The sequence below is a fragment of the Amblyraja radiata genome, chromosome 10 (genome assembly GCF_010909765.2).
Source record: "Amblyraja radiata isolate CabotCenter1 chromosome 10, sAmbRad1.1.pri, whole genome shotgun sequence".
NCBI classification, from domain to species: Eukaryota; Metazoa; Chordata; class Chondrichthyes; order Rajiformes; family Rajidae; genus Amblyraja; species Amblyraja radiata.
In genome coordinates this window covers 35,794,334-35,820,473 of record NC_045965.1, presented here as the reverse complement: position 1 = coordinate 35,820,473, position 26,140 = coordinate 35,794,334, and the positions used below count along the sequence as shown (strand labels likewise).

Sequence of the window (26,140 nt, the reverse complement as noted above, 5' to 3'; positions counted from 1 at the left end):
TTTGTTTCCATCTCAAAATTTAAGGAAAAAAATCCCAGAATCATTTAATCTTTAATGGTAACTAATTTTTATCTTGCATCTGTACAGTTTGTATCTTGTGTGTGCTACAAGTATTGTGCAGTTCGCATGCATTATTATTATCTCCGTCACTATTATGTAAAACATAGATTTGAGAACAGGAACTCCTTTCATTTTAATACTGCAGACCTATTTGGTGATATCTTCACAAGACAACACAAAGATGCTAATTTTGCAGAGAGGGAGATGGAAGAGCAATTTTTACAATACTTTTTCCTCGTGCATAGTTTCTTAAAACTCTTCCTCCACTTAGGCTCTCACATCAATCAAGGCATTGCAACCTCTGACTATTCAAACATCCAAATTCTATTAAGTGGAATATTCCGTTTGTCAGATATGAAATACAAATTAGGTATAAAAAAGCGTAAAGTGCATGTATTTTCATCAAGTAACTGAAAGGTTGCAGGTAATTAAACAGATTGATATTGGAAATGTTTTCCACCTTTTGCATCCAATGTTGTTTGGTTAGCATCAGACAGCATGGATACAGGCCCTTCGGACCAACTTAGCCATGACGACCATCAACACTAGTCCCACCTACCTGCAATCTTTTCACTCTCATCTTAAACCTATGCCTTCTGGTACTTGATTTCATCTACTCAGGGTAAAAGACTCAAATATAAAAAAATACTGGCTAAAATAAATCTCCATGTTGCATTGCCCAAGAGGTGAAATTATCCATCGTTGCACAACAGCAGAATGATTGATGTCAAATAGATTCCCTGCGCACTGTTGCAACACGCACCTTAAACCCAATTTAATAATAAAGTGTGTCAATTTTTTTTTTTTACTTAATCATATACCTTAATGCAATGTGTTTTAGAAAGGTTATGCTTTAATTCTTGGTGACCAAGGACTAGATTTATGGTAAAAACCGCATTATGGACATCCGGTGGCACTGTTGCTAGCTGCCTCGGCTCGCGCGGTCTGGCTGTCTTTTTTATTTTGTTATGTTTAGAGTGTTTTTTTAAAAAGTTTTTTAGGTTTTTTTCGGTATTTTATGTGGGGGGAAGCGGGTAGGTTAAGGGGGAAATCGTCCTTCAGTCGCTTCCTGGCGAGGATGCCAAGTCGTGTCCTCGCACCCCTCGCGGCCTACCAACTGGATTGGCGCGGCCTTTCCTGCCGGGGCCGGACCAGAGCTTCAGCAGCGGTGGCGAGGCGCTAGAAACATCGCGGAACGGGCGATGCCTTCCTGGGATCGCCGCTTTGAGCTCCGGAGTGCTGGGCCGCTGCTCCAACATCACGGAGCTGTGGATGCGGAGCTCCCTACGCGGGCGACGCTGACTTTAACATCGCGGAGTCCTGGGACCCTTTGTCGGGGGCCGTCAGCGCGAATCTCCGCCCAGCGCGGTCTGTGGACATCGGGAGCCGCAGACTTCGGTTGAAGGTGGCCGACGAGAGGTTCCCGGCGAGAGAGCCTGAACATCAGGCCATCCGTAGCGGCAACTAAGGGGTGCTCAGGAGGCCACGACCACGGGTGAACATTGGGGAACATCGGCGGGAAGGTTGACTGGTCGTTGGTTCCTTCCCCCACAGTGGGGAACTTTGGTGCTGTGTTGTGGACTACTGTGTTTTGTGTTTTTTTTATTTTTATTTTTTTTGTATGCCTGTAAGGGAAAAATAATTTTGTTGCCCCTTCATTGAAGACAATGACAATAAATTAAATCAAATCAAATCAAAAATCATTATACTAAGGGTTTTCAGAGTCATCATTATTGCAATATTTTCCTTACTATTTTGTTGAGATTTAAACCAATAATCCAAAGGTGATTGGGAAGTATTGAATCTCCCAATTCTTTTTTGTTTTATTCTGCCTCTTAAAAGCACAATTAAAAGAAAAAAATAATAACATTTTAAAAGTAACTTACTATAATATTTGATGATAACTTTACTAGGCTTTCATGTTGATAATTGTACCATTTATACTTCATTACATTGAGTACAAATGAGTTTTAAATGATATGCAAAATTATACTTGCTTTTAGCAATCTTTCTACCCTAAAAAGATAATTGTCTATGCTTGGATTATAATTTCTTCGGACGATATGAAAGGAAAATCAATTAAAAACAAGATTTTTTTTTAAAGCACTTTTTCAAAAAACAATCTATTTCAACTATCTACAGTAAGTGTGTCCCACTTTTTACTTCACCGTCTATTTTGAAAAAAATATGATTCAAACTTTCTATTTACCGGTTTGCTGGTAAATAATTCTTCAGTGCAATTAGCTGTTCAGGCAGTTTATTGATGTAACTGATTAGTAGGTGTGAGATTTGATTAGAAAATAAAGGTTGTGCTTTGCTTAATGCCATCTGGGTATTTTGAGCTCTATTACATATTACATGGCTATGTAATCGAGGTGTATAGTTGATTACCTGAAAATCTGAGTGAGTGAGTGAGTGCATGCAGCACAGTGGCGAAGTGGGCCGCACAGTGGTGGAGTTGCTGCCTTAGAACACCAGTATGGTCGTATGGTCCTTGAAAGTCCGTGAAAGTCCTGGAATTTGAAACAATGTTTTTCAAGGCCTTGAAAGTTGGTAGACTTGCTGCCTCACACGCCAGAGATCTGTGTTCGATCCTGTCCTCGGGCACTGTCTCTGTTGAATTTGCACATTCTCCCTGCAAGCGTGTGGGTTTCCTCCCACATCCCAAAGACACATTGGGTTTGTAGGTTAACTTGTCTCTGTAAAATTGCCCCTAACGTGCAGGGAGCGGGTGAGGAAAGTGGGATAACAGGACTTGTGTGAATGGGTGGTAGACAAAAAAGCCCGAGAAAACCAGCGGGTGAGGCAACATTTATGGAGCGAAGGAATAAGCGACGTTTCGGGTCGAGACCCTTCTTCAGACTGATGTCTGGTGGTGGGGGCGGGATAATAGGATGTGGGATAGCTGGGAATGGGAGGGGAAGGAGGGAGATAGCAAGGACTACCTGAAATTGGAGAAGCCAATGTTCATACCACTGGGGTGTAAACTACCCAAGCGAAATATGAGGTGCTGCTCCTCCAATTTGCGGTGGACCTCACTCTGGCCATGGAGAAGGCCCAGGACAGAAAGGTCAGATTCGGAATGGGAGGGGGAGTTGAAGTGCTGAGCCACCGGGAGATCAGGTTGGTTATTGCGAACTGAGCGGAGGTGTTGTGTGAAGCGATCACCAAGCCTGCACTTGGTCTCAGTGAGGTTGATCATACGCTGAATAATCCAACCACATTTTTGTTTGGAAGTGGAAAGAAATAATAGAAATTGCATTCATTGCAACGTGTAAAAAGAGTTGAGATACTGTATTATAATTTTGCTGCATGTCATTGTGGTATATATCATGTCTTGATTGGTGAATATGTTTAGTTTTTGACTTTATTTGAAGCAGAAATAATATGTGAATGCTTCATTGAGCATAATTTCGACTGGTAATTATGCACTTCGTCCGAGTACATTATCGCACGCGTCATGCAAGCCGTCTTAAATGACCACCTAAAATGTCATTTGGCAAACTAAAAAGCTGCCTAGGTTGCCCGGTTGGAAACAGAGAAAAAAAGTTAAGTGAGAGCCCTGCAATGTCATCTCCTTTGCTGCCGTGTGCTGGTGCAACAGGGCGAAGGCTGCAGATGGCAATAGGATTAATACACTCATCAGGAAGGCTGGCTCCGTACTGGGAGCGGAGTTGGATTCATGGGAGGTGGTCTTGAAGGGGAGGATGCTCCTCAAATTGTGGAGCATCCTGGACAATGCAGCTCACCCCCTTCCATGACTCACTGGACAACCTGAGGAGTACTTTCAGCAACAGACTGGTTCCACCAAGATGCAGGACAGAATGCCACAGGAGATCCTTACTCCCTGCTGCTATCAAACTGTACAACTCCTCCCCCTTCTGTCATGGGGTAGATTGAGATTGACACCCTCCCCCGCCCCTCCCCCTCCCCAATCGTTGCACATCCCCCAAGCCTTTCCACTGGTCACTTTAATTTCATGTTTCATGTATTTTTTTGTTTTTATGACTGTTGCCAGATCATTTTCCCTCCTGGGATAAATAACGTTTTATCGTATCGTATACAGACAGCACCTATGGTCAGGATGGAGCCCGGGTCTCTTGCGCTCCTAGTCAGCAAATCTGCTGCTGACCACTGTGCCTGCACGTCGCATGATTCACAACAAGCAGACATGAACTGTTGAATAACAAGTAATAGTCATAAATAGAAGGTATTCCATCTCACTCCGATTTTAAGTCTTCACAGAAGTGGGATGGGTCTTCGAGAATCCGGGCTTAACCCTTGTCACAGGACAGACAACCTTTCAGTATTTGTTTTTCAAGTGGTCAGGAATGGCATTTAGCAGCATTGACTTTAGAGTCCCCAGCTATGTACTGAAAATCACTGTTGATCAGAAATTGAACTTGAAGAACAGACTGGTAGATCAGGTTTATCAGTCTGAAGTAGGGTCTCGACCCGAAATGTCACCCATTCCTTCTCTTCAGAGATGCTGCTGCCTGTCCCGCTGAGTTACTCCATCATTTGGTGTCTACATGGTAGATCTTCAGTTCATTCACTATTCCTAATATTCATTCCCTCTATCATTTACATATTTTGGCAGCAGTGCCTGCAATTTGCTTGTTTTTTTTTAACAGCACCTCCAATAACCCAGGAGCTTTATCATATCCATTTTTCTCCTCAAGAAATCAATCTTGATTTGGAAATGCATAGCTTTCCTTCATCATGAGACCAAGATTCTGGAACCCCTTACCTACTCATTCAGCGAGTGTACTTGCACTGTATGAAAGAGAACAGCTCCTGAGATGTTACCTACAAATGAGATGTGACTTAGAAATGTGACCTATAAATGAATTTTAAATGTGAAGTTTGCAGGTGAGATTAATTTAACAGACACAGAATGGTGGATGGTGTGGGCAACTACAGAGAGTTAGTTATAGGCAGATTAAAAGTGTAGGCAGAACAACGGCAGATGGCACACAATGTAAATATATGTGAGGTTGGATCCCCAGAAGACAAATTGGTATGTTCAATGGGCAGGACTCCAGAAACAGTGGATAAGCAATGTGATTTTGGTGCACAAATCAATTAAATCTAGAACATAAATGTAAGCAATCATGGGGGCTAATGGGCAAATTAACCTGTTTTCCTCCAGAGGTTGGTGTTCAAAAGTAAAGGAATCACGTTTCAACTATATAGCACCTTGAAATCAATCTGGAGCACATTTAGTTTAAATCTCATGTTTATAATGAGCTATCAGCTTTGAAAGAGGCGCAGCATCTAACATTTGAACAGCAGTGTGCGTAGGGTTAAATTGGCGGTACATTTCATTTGTATATAGACAGATAAGAGGTGATCTGATTGAGATGCTTAAAATCACAGAAAGGCTAGATGGGGCAAATCTGGTGAAAATGTTTTCTTTAGTGGAGATGTTGAATGGGGATGACTTTAAGATTGGAGATTAGAGATTGGCTATTTAACAGTAATACCAAGAAGCAGATTTTTGGAAATCTGGAGCTCAATGACCACAGTGATGATATTTGTATTAAAATGTTTGCACTTGAAATTGATAAATTGAACAAAGGAATCAAGGGCTATTCAATTCAATGATAGAACATTCAGAATAGTTAATGATTATGTGGCTTTGAACTGTGTTCATATGCAGTCAACAAGAAAAAACTTCACTTTTTTGTTTTATTTCCTTTAATTTGTTTAATCTGTCTGCAAATTTCCATATATTTGGAAGTAACTGATAATATTTGTGTTACTTTTTACCGATAACTATCCCCTCTTCATGCTTTTCCTATTTATCCTGTTCTTCCTAATATATTCAAATATTTCACATTCATGCTCCTTTTTCCGTAAATAAGCTATTAGTACCTAATTGTAGATCTTTCTGTAAGCTAACATTGTACCATTGTAGATCTTCCTGTACCCTAACATTGTAGCAATATTTTCAGGTACCTATTAACTTGAAATCTATGTATAATTTTGCAAAGGTTACATTCCAATAGACATTAGGGGCAGGAGTAGGCCAGTCGGCCCAACGAGCCAGCACCGCCATTCAATATGATCATGGCTGATCATCCCCAATCAGTACCCCATTCCTGCCTTGACTCCGCTGTCTTTAAGAACCCTATCTAGATCTCTCTTGAAAGTATCCAGAGAACCGGTCGCCGCCGCCCTCTGAGGCAGAGAATTCCCCAGACTCACAACTGTGTGAAAAAGTGTTTCCTCATCTACATTCTAAATGGCTTACCCCTTATTCTTAAACTGTGGCCCCTGGTTCTGGACATCGGTGTCCTGTTCCAATGTAGCATTTTGGTGTACTGTTCCAATGTAACAGGCCACCAAACCCTCTGTTTATCTGGATGTTCTCTGCATTTTATACACCAGTGCTAAACTAATAAGTGCCATTTTGTACACTTAGTTCTGCTTTTGCAGTTGTTCAGATTTGCAATTTAAACTTCCAATAGTTAAGACAGCCAGTGCGTGGCCAAATAAACTTCTGCACAGAACTAAAATAGCAGCACTTTTCTGTAAGCTACATGTTCAAACATGTACATCTTAAATGGTTCTCCACGTTGCTTAACAGAGCATTACAGTGGACTGCAAAAACAAATATATTGAACATCATTTTGCATGAAGGCCATGATATAATTTCAAAGGCAGATGGTTTTCTTTCATCAAAGGTTTGTAGTTAAACAAAAATTTAATACATTTCTAGCTTTTATCACCATTACAAAATACTTTCAATTGTTAGACACTAAATGCTGGATTAACTCAGTGGGACAGGCAGCATCTCCAGATAGAAGGAATAAGTGACCTTTCGGGTCGAGACCCTGCTTCAGATGTAATGTCAGGGGGGAGGGAGACACAAAGATATGGAAGGGTAAAGTATGAAAATGGGAGATCAAAGTGGATGACATTCGAGGAAAATATAGAACAGATCATTGTTAGCTGTGGGAAGATGACAGCGGGGTGTATAAAGATAAAATTTAATCATGAGGACAGTCAGACTGGTCGGGATGGGGGAAGGATGGAGAGAGAAGGAAAGCAAGGGTTACTTGAAGTTAGAGAAATCAAATTCATATCGCTGGATTGTAAGCTGCCCGTGAAATATGAGGTGCTGTTCCTCTAATTTGTATTGGGCCTCACTCTGACAGTGGAGGGGGCCCAGGATAGAAAGGTCAGTATGAGAATGGGAGAGGGAGTTAATGTGTTTAGCAACCGGGAGATTGTGTGGGTCAATGTGGACTGAATGGCATAGGTGTTCAGCCCAACGAAAAATGCTCCTATTTCCCATGTATTCAAGTTCAAGTTCAAGTGAGTTTATTGTCATGTGTCCCTGTATAGGACAATGAAATTCTTGCTTTGCTTAAGCACACAGAAAATAGTAGGCATTTACTACAAAACAGATAAATGTGTCCATATACCATGATATAAATATATACACACATGAATAAATAAACTGGTAGTGCAAATAACAGAAAGTGGTTGCTAATAATCAGAGTTTTGTCCGAGCCAGGTTTAATAGCCTGATGGCTGAGGGGAAGTAGCTATTCCTGAACCTGGTTGTTGCAGTTTTCAGGCTCCTGTACCTTCTACCTGAAGGTAGCAGGGAGATGAGTGTGTGGCCAGGATGGTGTGGGTCTTTGATGATACTGCCAGCCTTTTTGAGGCAGCGACTGCGATAAATCCCCTCGATGGAAGGAAGGTCATAGCCGATGATGGACTGGGCAGTGTTTACTACTTTTTGTAGTCTTTTCCTCTCCAGGGCGCTCAAATTGCCGAACCAAGCCACGATGCAACCGGTCAGCATGCTCTCAACTGTGCACCTGTAGAAGTTAGAGAGAGTCTTCCTTGACAATCCGACTCTCCGTAATCTTCTCAGGAAGTAGAGGCGCTGATGAGCTTTTTTGATAATTGCGTTAGTGTTCTCGGACCAGGAAAGATCTTCAGAGATGTGCACGCCCAGGAATTTGAAGTTCTTGACCCTTTCAACCATCGACCCGTTGATATAAATGGGACTGTGGGTCCCCCTCCTACTCCTTCCAAAGTCCACAATCAGTTCCTTGGTTTTGCTGGTGTTGAGGGCCAGGTTATTGCGCTAGCCCTCAACACCAGCAAAACCAAGGAACTGATTACCTGGTCTCGAATTAAATACGTGTGATCTTGCATAATGCACGAGCCTTTGTTGATGTAAATGGGGCATGTGGATGACCCAGAACAAATGTCATCCATACAATTACCTTGGATGCTCAATAGACAGCAAAGCCAGATGCTCATGGGCACCTCTCAATGTTATCCGTGTTTCTGAATATTCTTGAAATTTGAAAGCATTTTCAGAAAAGTTATTTGAAATGAGATTAACAATTGAAAAAACATATTGGAATCAGCTTTTAACATAAAAGCATTACTAAGCACCTTGAAATAGTAAAACATATTAAACCAACCAACTTGCTTTATTTTCCCTTTATTCCTTGTTAAAAAAAATGCCATTTCAGACATTGGACTTGTGGATCCCACATCTGGTCTGACCAAAATGTGATTTCTCCATTGAGAATTACTGCAAACTTCTGCTTTACTGTTGGAATCTGTAGCAATTCCAAGGAGGGAGTATAACTGGGAAAGCACAAAGCACAACCAGAAAGGTCATGATTTCTGCATTCAGATGGGATACAGAAAACCTGTAGACAGCTGCTTGGAAAGTTGCATGTAGTTGCAAAGTGATTAAAAAGTGATTAAAGTTGCAAAGAACACAAAACAAGTTGTATGATATTTGCTGGGTATGTAGAAAGATTAGCATGGGCAAATGTACAGCAAAATGTACAGTGAGATCAGTCAGAAGAAGAGTCTCGACCCAAAAAGTTGCCTATTCCTTCTCTCCATAGATGTTGCCTCACCCGCTGAGTTTCTCCAGCATTTTTGTCTACCTTTGATTTTTCCAGCGTCTGCAGTTCTTTCTTAAACGTGAAATCAAAGTAATATTTTGTCTGCCTTCAGAACAAACAACCCAAAAAACTTAATAGAGAGAACCAAAGAGCCAGTGTAAATGAGGAATATAAATGCAAAAAGTATGGGTAAAGAAAAACATCTTTGATGTCCCTCGGACTAACCTTGACCGGACTTTGCTGTCTTTACCTTGCACTAAACGTTAATCCCTTATCATGTATCTGTACACTGTACATGGATTGATTGTAATCATGGATTGTCTTTCTGCTGACTGGTTAGCACGCAATTAAAAGCTTTTCACTGTACCTCGGTACACGTGACAAACTAAACTGAACTGAACTAGAGAAGTTAGAGTCGGAACACCAATAAATCCCAAGAACCTGATAATGTATTACCAAATTTTTGAAAGAGGTGATTATAACGATAGTGGATGCCCTGGTTATGTTCAAACATGCTGTAGATTTGAGAATGGTTCATGCAGATGAGGGTAGCAACTGTAAAGTCACTATTTAACCAAGAAATTATCAAGAAAATGGGAAACTATTCATCTGTTTGCCCAACATTGGTGGGAGAAAAAATGCCAAAATCTGTATTAAAGAATATAATGTCAAGGCATTTAAAAAATAATGCATTTGCATGAATTTAGGAGTGGCAGTGGGTGCTTGTCCCCAGAGTCTGTTTTGCCATTCATTAAGATCATTATCTCTAATAATATCAACTTTGCATTCCAGTAATACTGCCACATCATCTTTTACCCCCTTGCTTAGAATTTGTGTCCCCAAAAATATACAGAGACTCGCATTATTATGACTTGGCAAACTCAACTTTGATTTATGAAATAAAAATTTGACTAACCTGTTAGAGTTCTTTAAGGTTGGATCTAGTAGAGTAGATGAAGGATAACCAATGGACATTTGTTTTGAGATTTTCCAGAGACTCTCAATAAGGTCCCACACAGGAAGCAGCTGAACAATTTTAATTACAGTTACAAAGTCTCCAAATTGTATGCATTGTAATGCATACCATTTTTCATTATGGCATGAGGATAAGTCGGGATATTGGTAATGATGACGATGCAGAGGACCTTCAAAGGGACAAAATCAGTGAGCAGCAATACAGTAGGTGGAGAAAAAGGGAAGATTGCCATTTTGCTTTAGAAAAACCAATAGTCCCAGACTGCAAATGAAAGGTATATTGGTGATAACTATGCAATATAAGAGAAGTACTGGCATGCGATAGGACGAGGGAGAGTATTTAGTGTACAGTACAACAGAAGTAAGAGCATCATGTTCCTAATGTAATTTAAAATGAAAGCGGGGAAGGGACTGCAACCCAGAAGGGAAGAAGAGACACATTGCTATAATATAACTTATTGCACTAAGGTCCAATTGATCAGAGGGTATGGAGCAAGAGGGAGAGAGGGGGGGGGGGGGGGGTCATTTTATGTGGAGTTCCTGGGGATATAAGAGAATATAGTTATGGAGATAATATTTGGCTATTCGGGTTCAAGTCCAGGCTCTGGCTGGGTCACTCAAGGACGTTCATAGACTTGTCACAAAGCCACTCCAGCGTTGTCTTGGCTGTGTGCTTAGGGTCGTTGTCCTGTTGGAAGGTGAACCTCCGCCCCAGTCTGAGGTCCAGAACGCTCTGGAGCAGGTTTTCACCAAGGATCTCTCTGTACTTTACTCCTTTCATCTTTCCCTCGATCTTGACTGGTCTCCCAGTTCCTGCTGCTGAAAAACACAGCATGATGCTGCCACCACCATGCTTCACCGTTGGTATGGTATTCGCCAGGTAATGAGTGGTGCCTGGTTTCCTCCAGACGTAACGCTTGACATTCAGGCCAAATAGTTCATTCTTGGTTTCAACAAACCAGAGATTCGTGTTTCTCATGATCCGTGAGCCTTTAGGTGCCTTTTGGCAAACTCCAAGCGGGCTGTCATGTGCCTTTTACTGAGGAGTGGCTTCCGTCTGGCCACTCTACCATAAAGGCCTGATTGGTGCTGCTGCAGATATAGATGTCCTTCTGGAAGGTTCTCCCATCTCCACAGAAGAGCTCTGGAGGTCTGTCAGAGTGACCATCGGGTACTTGGTCACCTCCCTGACCAAGGCCCTTCTCCCCGATTGCTCAGTTTGGCCGGGCGGCCAGCTCTATGAAGTGTCCTGGTGTTTCCAAAGTTCTTCCATTTAAGAATGACGGAGGCCACTGTGCTCTTCGCGACCTGCAATGCTGCAGAAATTGTTCTATACCCTTCCCCAGATCTGTTTCGACACAATCCTGTCTCGGAGATCTACGGACAATTCCTTCATCTTCATGGCTTGATTTTTGCTCTGACATGCACTGTCAACTGTGGGACCTTATATGGACAGGTGTGTGCCTTTCTAAATCATGTCCAATCAATTTAATTTACCACGTGGACTCCAATCAAGTTGTAGAAACATCTCAAGGATAATCAATGGAAACAGGATGAACCCAAGCTCAATTTTGAGTGTCGTAGCAAAGGGTCTAACTACTTATGTAAATGTGATATTTCAGTTATTTATTTGTAATTACTTTGCAAAAATTTCTAAACACCTGTTTTCGCTTCTTCATTCTGGGGTATTGTGTGTAGATAGATGATTAAAAAAAGAATTTAATACATTTAAAAATAAGGCTGTAACGTAACAAAATGTGGAAAAGGTGAAGGGGTCTGAATACTTTCTGAATACACTGTATTTGACATCTCATGAGACATCAGAAATGTATTGATCATTGCTGCTTAAAAAGGTGCCAGACAACCCAACTGATCTTTCCTGTCTGGCATATCAAAGGAATGTTAAATTAAATCGAAGGTAGACACAAATGCTGGAGAAACTCAGCGGGTGAGGCAGCATCTATGGAGCGAAGGAAATAGGCAACGTTTCGGGTCGAAACCCTTCTTCAGACTGATGCTGACATAGATGCTGCCTCACCCGCTGAATTTCTACAGCATTTTTGTCTACCTTCGTTTTTCCAGCATCTGCAGTTCCTTCTTAAACATTAAATGAAATCGAACTTGCCTAGATTTGAATTTAATCTTGCTTGTTATCTACATATTCAATATTTTTGCTTCTTCGTAATTCTGCCCAGTTTAAAATCCAAGTCGTCATATACAGTCCCTCCCATGCAATCTGAGAATTATTCCTCTTTTTTTATTTTCCTGACATCTCCAATATTAGCATACCCTTCCTGGATCATAAACCCAAGTGTGATAGTTAACTGTTGACTTAGATCAGCAATTTATAATCTTCAAATTGATGGCATTGAATGATTTACAATGTAGGTGGTTAATCAGACCAAGTACAACATATTTTATTGTTTTATTTAATGTTCTAACACCCTGGTTAGCCAGATATAGGCCGTATCTTAATGATCTTGGCACAATTTGGATTGTCACAACGATTAGTAGTTTTCATTTCTGCTTATTTCACTACTGCTTGATCACAAATCACTACAAGTCAGTTTCACAAATTACCTTTTAATCTATTCGATTGCATAGAAGCTATGATGCCAAAACTGTTATCTTTATCTACTTAACTTAAATGTACTTTATTTATTTTTGCTGTGGTATAGAATAAATGGTTTTACTGGTGTTCACAATGGAAGTATTTATGTCTTTTTATAATGAAGCAGTGGTAGCTACCTTGTTGAAAACTGTGGGTGTTGGACGTTTTGTGGCAATGTTCAGCCAACTAAGTACACGTTCATCTGTGATGTACAATACACAAGGATTTACTAAGTCAATTTGTTTTCTTTCCAGGTTTGTTAAAATTCTGTACTGTTGGATTTTGTGGCATTGGCAGTCTTATTGACTTTGTTTTCATCTCTGTACAGGTGAGTTGGTGGCCAGCAGCTTGTACCCTGCCATTGTACTTTGTAATTTAAATCGTTAAAAACATTGTTTATGCAGAGCATCTTGTTAAGGCATGGCTAAATTCAACGTGTGGATTTGCAGTAAATTGTGTAAATTGGATAAACGGGGATTTCTATTCAACTTCAACCTAAATTATGGTCATACAAGATCAAATGCATATCCTCTTTCTTGCATAATTAAACAAAAATAATTTGTGGAATGGTTGTACTTGTGTTTACTTTTTCAGTAGTTTAGAGATACAGCGTGGAAACAGGCCCTTCAGCCCACCGAGTTTGCACCGACCCGCGATCTCCACACATTAACACTATCTCACACAGACTGGGGACAATTTACATTTATACCAAGTCAATTAACCTACAAACCTGTACGTCTTCGGAGTGTGGGAGGAAACCGAAGATCTTGGAGAAAACCCACACGAGTCATGGGGAGAACGTACAAACTCTGTACAGACAGCACCCGTAGTCAGGATCGAATCCTGGTCTCTGGCGCAGTAAAGCAGCAACTCTACCACTGTGCTACCGTGCCGTCATAATAATATTAAAAATTAAAGCTAATAAATAGTGCCCCGAAGTCTGAACTATCTTAGTTCATTGAGACCAAGAGAAGATTTGGCTGTGCAATGCAAAATTAATTCAATTGCTAATTATTAGGCCCTTAACTTTATTTAATACTAGTCATAAATCATAAAATATTTTAAATCTACATAAATTGGGAAGCAGAGGTGCCGATTTGATTACGTGAGTAAATTCAAAATGAGTTTTACAGCAAACTTCTCAGAAAAAGTCCAAGGGTTATCACCAACTTTGTTTACAAATGAGAACATTAATCTTGATCTTAATTTCCATGTATTATTCTGCAATATCTGGAATTTAATCGGCAAATAAAATCGGCAATCATCAACTCAAGTCTCCTATGTCTTCCCCACTGCACTCTATTAGATAAAAATGACAATTATCTAATCTAGGTATCAGTCAATTTATACAACAAGCTCCATTATTTACCAGTCTGAAGAAGGGTCTCTACTCAAAACGTCATCTATCCATGTTGTCCAGAGATACTGCCTTTCCCACTGAGTTACTTCAGCACTCTGTCTTTTTCGGTCAATCAGCATCGGCAGTTCCTTATATTATTAGCTTCATGAATCTCATGGTCTTTTTGGATGTGTTAAAAGTTAGTGACAGAAATTACAGCAATATTTTTCCAAGTGTGTGAATTGTGCAACTAATAAATTTGTGTAGGAAGGAGCAGCAGATGCTGGCTTACACCGAAGATAGATACAAAATGCTGGAGTAACTCAGCGGGTCAGGCCACATCTCTGGAGAGAAGGAATAGGTGACTTTTTGGGTTGGAACCTTTCAGACTGAAAGATAGAGGTAGGGGTAGAGGGGAACTGGAGGCGAGAAAAGGCCAGAACAAAACAGGGCTGGCAACAGATGACCTTGAGAAGTATGGAGACCATAATGGCACATTGTTGGCTGGGGAAGATATGCTAACGACAGGGATACAAGGATGCAAAGAGGGGGCTAGGGTGGGGGAGAAGTGGGGGGGGGGGGGGGGGGGGGGGGGGGGGGGGGAGATGGAGGTGAAGGATTGCAGCGGTTACTTGAAATTAGAGAAATCAATGTTCATATTGCTGGGTTGTATACTGCTCAAGCAAAATATGAGGTGCTCTTCCGCCAATTTGCATGTAGCCTCACTCTGACAGTGGAGGAGGCCCAGTTCAGTAAGGGAAAGGAGTTAAAATGTTGTGCAACCGGGAGATTGAGTAGGCATAGGCTGACTAAGCATGTGTTCACCAAACCGATCGCCACGTCTACGCTTGATCTCGCTGATTTCTGGGAGCCCACACCGGGAGCACCAGATACAGTAGATGAGATTGCAGGAGGTGCAAGTAAATCTCTGCCTCACCTGAAAGGACTGTTGGGGTCCCTGGATGATGTCAAGGGAGGAGGTGATGGAGGTATCTCCATCACACAAGATAGGCTATCAAATGATGTCTATTACAAACCTACTGACTCCCAACAGTTATCTGGACTACACTTCTTCCCACCCTGCCTCTTGCAAAGACTCTACTCCCAATACTTCCGTCTCCACCGCATCAGCTTTCAAGATAAGGTGTTCCATACTAGGACATCCAAGATGTCCTTGTTCTTTATGGAATGGGGGTTTCCCCCTTCTATCATAGTTGAGGCCCTCACATATGTCTCGTCTGTATCCCGTAGTTCTGCTCTTGCTCTGCCTCCCCCCCAGTCGTAACAGGGACAGTGTCCCTATAGTCCTCACCTTTCACCCCATCAGCCGTCGCATACAACACATCATCCTCTGACATTTTCATCATCTCCAATGGGTTCCCACCACTAGTCACATCTTCCCATCTCCACCCCCTTTCTGCTTTCCGCAGAAACCGTTTGTTCCGCTCATCTCTTCCTATCCAAACATTCCCTCCCCTGACTTTCCCCTGCAACCACAGAAGATTCAACACCTGTCCTTACACCTCCTCCCTCGATCTCATCCAGAGAACATAGCAGTCGTTTCTGGTGAGGCAGAGGTTTTCTTACACCTCCTCCGACCTCAGCTACTGTACCCGGTGCTCCCAGCGAGACCAAGTGTAGACATGGCGATCGTTCAAGTAACTCTTGCATTCATTCCCCCCCCCCCCCCAGCACTAATCTGAGCAGCTCAACATGAGCGATTCAATTGCAGAATGGAATCTACATTTGGTTACTCAACTTCCAAAGCATCCTTTTTTCTGTATATGATCCAAATATAAATGTTATTACAAACATGAAAAGTAGGGATCTGGTTTTATGGTTGGCCTTCAGGAATTTTGGTGAACCACCAGATGTTTTCTATGTTGTTTACATATGGCTGTAAAATTTCACACTCTAGCTAATACCAGATGCTATGGGTAATATAGCCAGATAAAGAAATATTTCAAAACATAAATCAAAATTCCACTTTTTAAGGATATAGTACCACATTTTGTCATTGGCAGAATATAATGTTGCAATTGTGGGTGTGTAACCAAGTAAGAGTCTACACAATAAAATGGGTTAGAGACTGATAGGTATGAGAGCTACGTGTAATAAATTTCATGAATTTGAATCTGCATTTTCAGGACAAAGACTGAAAATGTATCAAATAGCAAAACCTTTAATGGAGTGGAGGATAGACCATTACTTATACACAGACATTAATCTGGAAAAAAAATTGAAGACAGTAAGAAGAAATACTAAAAAGAGCAGTGATATTTTGCACTTAAATACTAAGTACAGTAAATGAGTCCAATCTGAGGCAGTCTATTCCTGCATGCACCAAAATAAGGTTGATGTTGATGGTAGTTAAGATAATATTGATCTACTTTTCAGTATTTCAACTATAAATTGGTATGCAAATTTAATCATTTGACAATTGAATAGCAGAACACATTTATTAATAAAGTTGACTGGAGAGAAAGCTTCCATGTGCATTTTAATAACAATTTTGTTTTATTTGAGGATGTGAATGAGATTGTAGTTAGATGTGCTAAATTTGAGTTATTCACGTCTGAAACTATTTCTGCAGTTATTGAGAGTGTGCCTCTATAATTATTTCAAGGGAAATTAAATAAATAATTGCAAAAGAATATGGAATATTATTAAAGAGTGCACATCTATAAAAAGGATCTTTGAAACATGAAAATGTCACTGGCTAACTTAGGTTGTACAGGAGAGTGAAACATATAGCAATCCGATGAATTTCATTGACCCAGGATGCGGGTTTGAGGTAGATAACTGCATTTCAACTGCACAAAATGAAAGGAAACCGAGGGGCATGGTGGCGCAGCGGTAGTGTTGCTCCCTTACAGCGCCAGAGACCCGGGCTCGACCCTGACTACGGGTGCTGTCTATACAGAGTTTGTACATTCTCCCTGTGGCCTGCATCGGTTTTCTCCGGGATCTCTGTTTCCTCCCACACTCCAAAGACGTACTGGTTTGTAGGTTAATTGGCTTGGTATAATTGTAAATTGTCCCTCATGCATGTGATGGTGTTAATGTGTGGGGATGCTGGTCAGCGTGGACTCGGTGGGCCGAATGGCCTGTTTCCACGCTGTATCTCTAAACTAAAAAAAGAATAGGAATAGGCAAGTTAGCCCCTCAAGCCGGTCATGCCATCCAATATGATCGTGTTGATCTGCCCCAGGCCTCATCTCCTCGTCAATACCATTTCCCTATAACGGTCAATTCTCTGATCTTTAAAAAACAAAACAATTTTCTCTTTAAATACTCCCCAATGATCTCGCCTCCACAACCATCTGCAATAGAGATTAACCACACTCTGTAGGAAAGAGTTCCAAAGCACCTCCGTGTTAAGTGACCGTGCAATAGATAAATGACTTCTTTCAGTGCAGTTAGCTTTATGCTTTTTACTAATTTTTTTCAACATTATAATAATTTGAGAATTTGAAGTACCTACTAAAGAAGAGTGCCACCATTATCGAACATTTTTACGGATAAAGCAAGTATCTGCTGAAAAATGGATCACTGCATAAATATTAAAGCTAGTTTTAATTAAAAACAGCATGAGGCCAACATGTCATCTTTCCATATGCTTTTTTTGTAAATAATACGAAGTTAATGGAACTGACTGATTTGTTTTTTTAAAATAATCTCCCTAGATTGTTGGCCCTGCAGATGGCTCGAATTACATCATAGATTACTATGGAGCGAGACTTACCAGATTAACAATAGACAATGATACATATCGAAAGAGACAAACTGATATGTGAGCCTGAAGTGTCCAATTCTGGTAAGTTTCTGTTTCTCGACTTGCGCAATTTTTGCGCTTGTAATGATTAAATGATAAAATAACAGCTTTTTTCAGAATTTTTCTTCAAACATCGTGCAACATGGTTGACAACAGCAGAAACTTACAATTTGGCAAATAGTTAAAACCTGTACCTCATTTATAGAAAAAATATGTTCTGTTGCTTGATGTTCAAATGACTTATCATTAATGTCGTTGGAGAATTTCTGAATATTTATGCAAATCCTTTTTGATAAAAGATGTAAATGAAACCTCTTTAACAAAGGTAAATATTGTCCAGAATCGATTAAAACCTTTTTTGTTACGTGCAGATTTATGCAGTTGCTTTTAATTAAATCTACGTCTTAAGGTGGATGTCACATGGTCCTGAGTACACCCTAGTATTCTGAAAGAGGTAGCTGTAGAGATTGTGGAGGAATTAGTAGTGCTCTTTCAATAATCACTAGAATCAGGAATTCCACAGGACTGGAAAATTGAAAATGTTACTCCACTGTTTAAATCGAGAGTGAGGCAAAAGAAAGGAGTGTTTAAAAGCTCTGGGCCTCTGCTCACTGCATTTTAGAAGGATAAGGGAGGATCTCATTGAAACCTACTGAATACTGAAAGGCCTATACAGAGTGGTGTGGAAAGGATCTTCAAGGTCTTACCATGGTGGCCGATTAGGAATGGGGGAGATGCAACGAGACCTGGGTGTCATGGTACACCAGTCATTAAAAGTAGGCATGCAGGTGAAGCAGGCAGTGAAGAAGGCGAATGGTATGTTAGCATTCATAGCAAAAGGATTTGAGTATAGGAGCAGGGAGGTTCTACTGCAGTTGTACAGGGTCTTGGTGACACCACACCTGGAGTATTGCGTACAGTTTTGGTCTCCTAAACTGAGGAAAGACATTCTTGCCATAGAGGGAGTACAGAGAAGGTTCACTAGACTGATTCCTGGGATGTCAGGACTTTCGTATGAAGAAAGACTGGATAGACTCGGTTTGTACTCGCTAGAATTTAGAAGATTGAGGGGGGATCTTATAGAGACTTACAAAATTCTTAAGGGGTTGGACAGGCTAGATGCAGGAAGATTGTTCCCAATGTTGAGGAAGTCCAGAACAAGGGGTCACAGTTTAAGGATAAGGGGGAAATCTTTTTGGACCGAGATGAGGAAAACATTTTTCACACAGAGAGTGGTGAATCTCTGGAATTCTCTGCCACAGAAGGTAGTTGAGGCCAGTTCATTGGCTATATTTAAGAGGGAGTTAGATGTGGCCCTTGTAGCTAAAGGGATCAGGGGGTATGGAGAGAAGGCAGGTACAGGATACTGAGTTGGATGATCAGCCATGATCATATTGAATGGCGGTGCAGGCTCGAAGGGCCGAATGGCCTACTCCTGCACCTATTTTCTATGTTTCTATGTGTGGAACCAATTTAAACTTTACTGTGTGATAAGTAAACCTTATACTTGCATACTTACACCACCTGCGACTAATTTGCAAGAGGTTGTAGGAGGATAGGGGAGTGAGTAAGGATGAGGATATTATTGTATTTTATAGTTGTATTGTGGCCACTTGCTACAACACCAATGATTGAGCTTACTGGCTCCTGCTTGTGGTACGAGCAGGGGACAATGCTGTTGTTGTTTCTCTGTAGCACCTTGTTTTGAAAGAGAAAGGGAATGGTATCATTGTATTGTGTAGGAAGGAACTGCAGATGCAAGTCTGCACTGAAGACAGACACAAAATGCTGGAGTAACTCAGCGGGACAGGCAACATCTCTGGATAGAAGGAATGGGTGATGTTTCGGTTCGAGACCTTTCTTCAGACTGGGTCATTGTATCATTGTCAAGCAATTTGTTTAAGTGACGTGGCTGCTATGACTGAATGATCGGCGGTGTGTATAGACTTTAAAAGGTGAGTGGAGGCTGTGGTGAACAGGAGTACTAGATGCGAGACTTGCCTAGTTAGACATTGTTGGTGGATAAATGATGGGAGCGTGGTGCTTCAAGCAGTCTGTGATATTTTTTTATCTTGAAAATTGGCATTTAAATCTTGAAACTCAACTGCTTGTTTACAGCAGGCTGAATATTGCAATCTTAGTAATTAGCTGATAATTCAAAAATGGGGTGCAGACTGCAAACGAAACATTGGGCATAGTTTACTCCCAGATTGGAATTCACACGCATATTTTCCTAATTACTCTCCAAGGCCAATACATTTGGAGAAACTTGAGAGAGAACCTTTTGTTTATTTGTTCACTGGATGTGGGTGAAGCTGGCAAGGCCGGCATTCATTGCAGTTTGTTCATTGACCCTGAGTTGGGTTTGTTTGCTAAGACAGTTAAGCAGATAGTTAAGCATTAATCACATTGCTACCGAATTAGGATATTAAATAAACCAGTGCTGGTAAGCAAAGCTGTTTATTTTCCCTGGAGAACATCAGTATTTTTGCAACAATACTGTATATAGTTTCATGATCCTATTACTTAAAATAGCTTTATATTTCATATTTATTGAATTTCTTGAATTTAAATCGCTCAGTATCTGAAGTCTTGACACCAGATTAATAGCCTAGGCCTTTCAATACTAGTCTGGCATGCTGACATATCCCAGAGACACAACTAACAGTGTCGATAATGAAACAAGTTAGTCTATTAAGTATTAACACAAAACAAAGGCAAAAGACAAACTTCTACTTGCTCCTGACATATATGTTCACCTTACCCCTCAGGAAGAGACCAGATATACCTGTGTGATTTCTGTGAGACAGACTTCTACAGTATTTGAATAAAGGGCACTGGTCCAATACCAGCATACAAATAACTGCAAATTGTTCAAATCCCTGTTGGATTGTTCCTTACAATTAGCAAAGAAGAGAGATTTTGATGTAAACCATATGTATGGGCAGCACTTGAACCAATGGCAAAAAAAAGTCCTGATTTAAAAAGTAAAATGGCTGCAGTTGCGGAAAATCTGAAATAAAAGCAGTAACCAGTAGGTCAAGCAGCATCTGTGGGGAGTGAAACAAAATTAATATTTCAGTTCTATCTGGGGAAGGGTCCCAACCTGAAACGTTACTTATCCATGATCTCCAGAGATGCTGCGTGACCCGCTGAGTTACTCCAACACTTTGTGTCTTTTTTTGTAAACTAGCATCTGCAGTTCCTTGTTTCTATTTTTAACATTTCAGTTTGATGATTTTTAATTAGAAATGGACCTAAAACTTTAACCCTGTTTCTATCTCCACAGGTGCTGCCTGACCTTACAAGATTTCCAATATTTTATGTTTTATTTATGTTCTAACCTAGTGCTATCCAATTGCTCCTCTTCATCATGTACGCCAAAAATTATAAATTCCCAGTTCAAGCAATAAATAATGTCTGGAAAGTGAAATAATACGAAGACTTTTACAAATCATTCAGTTTTCATATTTTTGAATAATTGCTGTGGGTTTAGCTCTGGTGCCAAGGATTATATTCTTAGTTTTTTATGCTCTCTGAGCAACTCGTCAATAATTGTTTTACCTTAATATAAAATGAATGTGCTTAATGACAGTAAGAGTTCAAAGCACTTTAAAACTAATCTGTTTCCTCCTCCCACTTTGAGCACCATTCATAGATGTTAAAATTTTAGTCAGTTATGTTCAACCAATATATCCTTTTCACTTTATGAATACTATTATTTGGCCGATAAAATGGATTGTTAATTTCTCCATCCAGTGATTTCTGCTGCACCACATAAATATTTATGTTAGGTTAAATGATGTAATTGTGAGAACAAGGAGGTGGTTCCCATGTAAATAAATGTGCTGGAGAAACTCAGCGGGTGCAGCAGCATCTATGGAGCAAAGAAAATAGGCAACGTTTTGGGCCGAAACCCTTCTTCAGACTGATGTAGGGTGGGGGGAGTGGGGGGGGGGGGGGGGGGGGGCGGACGGGGAGGAGAAAGGAAGAGGAGGAGCCAGAGGGCTGAGGGAGAGCTGAGCAGGGGAGGAGACAGCAAGGGTTACTAGAAAATGGAGAAGTCAATGTTCATGCCGCTAGGCATGAAGTTCCCATGTGTCTGGTCTCCCAATATAAACCGAGCAGGACTGACCTGTTATATGCTTGCTCAGTATGGAGGCAGGAAGAAAATTATTGTCAGGGCTGTTTTTTATTATGGCAAAATTATTTATAATTGTAAGGGGTGCATGCTGTCTATTTCATTGTTGGCACTAAAGTCATACTAAAATGAATCACATTAACCATGACAATATAGGATGCAAATAAAGTTTTTCACTGTACACATGATAAAAATATACCATTACCGACCAATGGCACTTTCTATACCAATAAACATTTCCTATACATGTACCTCACCAAATGTTTTTTAATTATTGTTATTGTACACTTCCTCTGACAACTCATTCCATCATTAGGTTGTTTCTTAAGATAGGAATTATAAATTATCACACAACTAGCTTTATTTAGTTCAGTTGATAGTTCTTGTTATGGATAGAAGATATTTTTATGATACATGTAGTAAATGGCAGGAAATGAAAGTATCACATGCCAGTGCACAGAAACTTTCTCTTCAGGTTTCACAGTTGCATCAGTTAAGCAAGTCTTAGATGAATCAGCAGAGGGCACTCACAAACTGTTCACCAGACTTATTGTAAGAATGAAGAATTCTTCCACAAATTCAGTCTTCAATTTTATGCCAATGTTTTAATTTTAATTCTGTTATTCTAATGTTCAAAAAAATCTTATTTTTTGAATTAAACCTTTATTAAAACTGTAAACTACTGCCAGAGAGAGAGGTTATTGCTGTGCTGAGGCCTGGGCCTTATTTGAATCTGTTTGATAAGCTGCAGATGTCAAATGGGCATCCTGAGACAGCTTTCCAGTATTGAGCATAGCAATGCTGGCTGGACAGAGCGTAGTAGCAGCTGCAGGATGGATGCAATGATCAGAAAGTATCAAAATGATGCTTTGGTTAAGTTACCCATGTTGCAATCCTGAGGCCTAGACTAACAGTACAGAGAGCCAACTTCAAATCTCACCACAACAGCTGTGAATTTAAATTCAGCCCATAAGCTGAACTTTGCAACAATAACCAGTCTTGGTAATTATGACCACAGAACTACTGGATTGTCATAAAAATCCATGTGGTTCACTAATGTCCTTTAAGGGAGTAAATCTGTCAGGTCTGACCTGTATGTGACTCAGGCCCTCCTCAATGACTCTTAAAAACACTCTCAAATCTCTCATTTGTGACCACCTTCTCAAGAGACATTGAGGGCTGGGCAATAAAAGGTGCATTTGCCTGCAATTCCCCAAATTCTGAAAATAGAATAAAAAAAGGAATAAGGGATTGTTTGGATTGGCCGCACATGCAGTATTTCTGAGGGGCATAGAAAAGTACTCATGCCCCTCGGAGAAATAAATTATAATAATTTGATGCAGCTATTCCACACCTTCTCTGGTTCAAATTAGTAATTCTAAACTTCATCCAAAACTGACTATGCATTCATTTGTGAATAGGCAATTCTAAGTAGCCCATTAAATATGAATTGAAAAAAGTAACAATTCTGTTTATAAAGTCCCTTTCATAACCTAGGGCATCTGAGCTGCTTTACAGCAAAGGAACTACTCTTGTTGCTGTAATGTAGGGGACATGTCACCCAGTTTGAGCACAGTGAGTTGCTATGAATGGCTAGGAAATAAATTACTAGTTCATCAGTTTTGGTTGAATAGTGCAGTTGGATCTTTAGCCTCCTGGAAGTGCAAATGGGGCTTTGTTTTTATATATCTTCCGAAAAATGGTACCTTCCGCTGTGCTGCAATTCTTCAATGACGCTGTATCGTACCACTTGACACTTTTACTTTTTAATCAATGTTGAGAATTTTGAAGCATTCCAATGATATCCCTAATATAAAATTTTTATGGTAAAAATCTGACTGCCACCTTTTTCTTTTTTTAACTTTGCAGCACGTATGATATATGCTTATTTCAGTAAATAGATTTCTAATTTTGAATGTGACTAGAATTTAAGATAAAAGATAATTTAGTGAAAGGAAACTTTTTATGTAATATGTCTCGCATTCCCCAAACCATACACCCTCCTCCACCAACCACATCAGATTCTTTCTTTCGTTTAAAATAGATCCCTCTGAGGAAAACCATCCACAAATATTCAAACCAACAAAAATCAAACTGGTCTGTTTCCAAAATAGATGCTACTAAAATGAGCACAATTTGGCATTAATCCCAGAGCAAATATATAACGGTGAAGCTAAGTGCTGATGCTGGGACTGGTCAAAGTGCTCGTCTTGGTGTCTAGGACTAATTGCAGCTAGAGGCAGACCCATTCACCCTCGGGAATTATATGTGTACATTTTTCCTTGACAGTGCTCTTTCAATACAGATGATTTGCAGTAAATAATAAAAGGGCTGAACCAGTATCTGGTGAGAACATGTTTTAATTTTAGTTTTGCTAAGTATTAATTTAAAAAAACAACAGTACTTTTAAGATGTCTATCCTTAAACGTTGCAGGTCCACGTTTAATAGGTTTGGAATTTAGCTTCATTTTTCGCTCTCGTTGGGCGTAGGCGAGAGAATAAGAAGAGAGTAAAATGTTGCCTTGCAAAAATTAGCAAAAGAGCTGGTGAGAAAAAATAAATATTCACATGCAAAAACGTATTAATTTTCGGAATGGGTTTTTGGGAACCTGAAAATGTGAAGATAAGAGATTTCAAAGCAACTTATGAAATGAAACTGGACTTGAATTAAAGAGAAGTAATCTTCATATTTAGGTTTATTATTGTCACGTGTACCGAAACCAGTAAAAAGCGTTTGTTGGCATGCTATTCAATCAAATCAGCTAATACTATACATGAATGCAGTCAAGCCAAAAGTAAGTACAACAGGTAGAGCAAAGAGAAATATATCAGAGTGCGGAATATAGTTTATTAGCATAGTAGCATAACAGTTCCAGAGTAAAAGTCCAATGTCCACATTGAGGTAGGTTGGAAATCAGGAATGGACCCTAGCTTATGGAAATTTGATAACAGAGGTGAAGCAGTTGTTTCCAAGTGGTGGTATGCACTGTCAGGCCTTAGTATCTTCTGCCCAAAGAGAGCAGGGAAAATTTATTGATTATGTTGACTGCTTTCTCAAGGCAGCGTCAGGTGTAGATGTACTCGATGGTGAGTAGTCTGATCTGTGTGATGGACTGAACTACGTCACAACTCTTTACAATTTCTTGTGGTCTTGGGCAGGACTGTTCCCAAAACAAGCAGCGATGCAGCCCAACAGTACGCTTACTGGGCTACGTCCTTGCCCGGGTGCTACAATCCACGGGCGCCCTGGGGGATTTCCGGGATCGTTGGGCACCGCGGCGGTTTGAATGCATCCTTGACAAGGAGTGTAAGATAGTTGTATAATAGTTTTATCGTTTGTCGTGCATTATGATGGTGGGTTCTGTTTTGTTTTTTTGCTGTACTGTATATATTATTTTAATATTTGAATAAATATTTTTGATTAAAAAAAAAAAACAAATAATAAAGAAAAGAATTTAAAAAAAAAAAAAAAAACCTGTATGCTTATTATATGACATCCATAGAAGTTGGTGCAGTGATGCCATCTGCAAAAGAGTCGATTGAATTAGGAGGAAAGCAAACCTTCCAGGGTTATGGAGGGAAGAAGTTGTGTTTGGGGCTTAATTGGAAAGATCTTTTGCAGAGATGGCTAAATGATTGATAAGATTCTGATTATAGAAACATTTTTTTCAGTGATCCCATCCTGGCTTTCTCCATTCGTTTATCTATCTATCTGTCTGTCTGTCTGTCTGTCTGTCTGTCTGTCTGTCTGTCTGTCTGTCTGTCTGTCTCTCTCTCTCTCTCTCTCTCTCTCTCTCTCTCTCTCTCTCTCTCTCTCTCTCTCTCTCTCTCTCTCTCTCTCTCTCTCTCTCTCTCTCTCTCTCTCTCTCTCTCTCTCTCTCTCTCTCTCTCTGTCTGTCTGTCTGTCTGTCTGTCTGTCTGTCTGTCTGTCTGTCTGTCTGTATGTCTGTCTGTCTGTCTATCTATCTATCTATCTATCTATCTATTCCTAGCTGCCGGCTGCCTTTCTTCCTTTTGATTCGTTCCATCGTGTGATGTCACAATGCCCAATGTTCACATATGTCCAATCGGAATGGATCCATTTACATATGCCTTTGCAGGAGCCCCAGCCCATGGTGAACGTTCCATTGTGTGATGTCACAGTGCCCAATGGCTCAAAGACATTCTTGCCATAGAGGGAGTACAGAGAAGGTTCACCAGACTGATTCCTGAGATGTCAGAACTTTCATATGAAGAAAGACTGGATAGACTCGGCTTGTACTCGCTAGATTTTAGAAGATTGAGGGGGGATCTTATAGAAACCGATGTTGGGAAAGTCCAGAACAAGTGGTCACAGTTTAAGGATAAG

At 40.3% G+C, this 26,140-nt stretch overlaps 1 protein-coding gene across 2 annotated transcripts in view; it reads left to right on the top strand.

Moving 5' to 3' along the window:
* tm2d1 (TM2 domain containing 1) overlaps nt 1-26,140 on the top strand; it is a 66,351-nt gene that overhangs the window by 24,469 nt on the left and 15,742 nt on the right. Inside the window, exons 5-7 of one of the 2 annotated variants that reach the window (XM_033028546.1) lie at nt 12,792-12,865; nt 17,563-17,693; nt 20,941-21,397. In XM_033028546.1, coding sequence (XP_032884437.1) covers nt 12,792-12,865; nt 17,563-17,673 — 185 coding nt within the window. In that variant the 3' untranslated portion in view covers nt 17,674-17,693; nt 20,941-21,397. Of the gene's footprint in view, nt 1-12,791; nt 12,866-17,562; nt 17,694-20,940; nt 21,398-26,140 lie in introns of those variants that run through there. The other variant, XM_033028547.1, reaches the window with a different exon arrangement.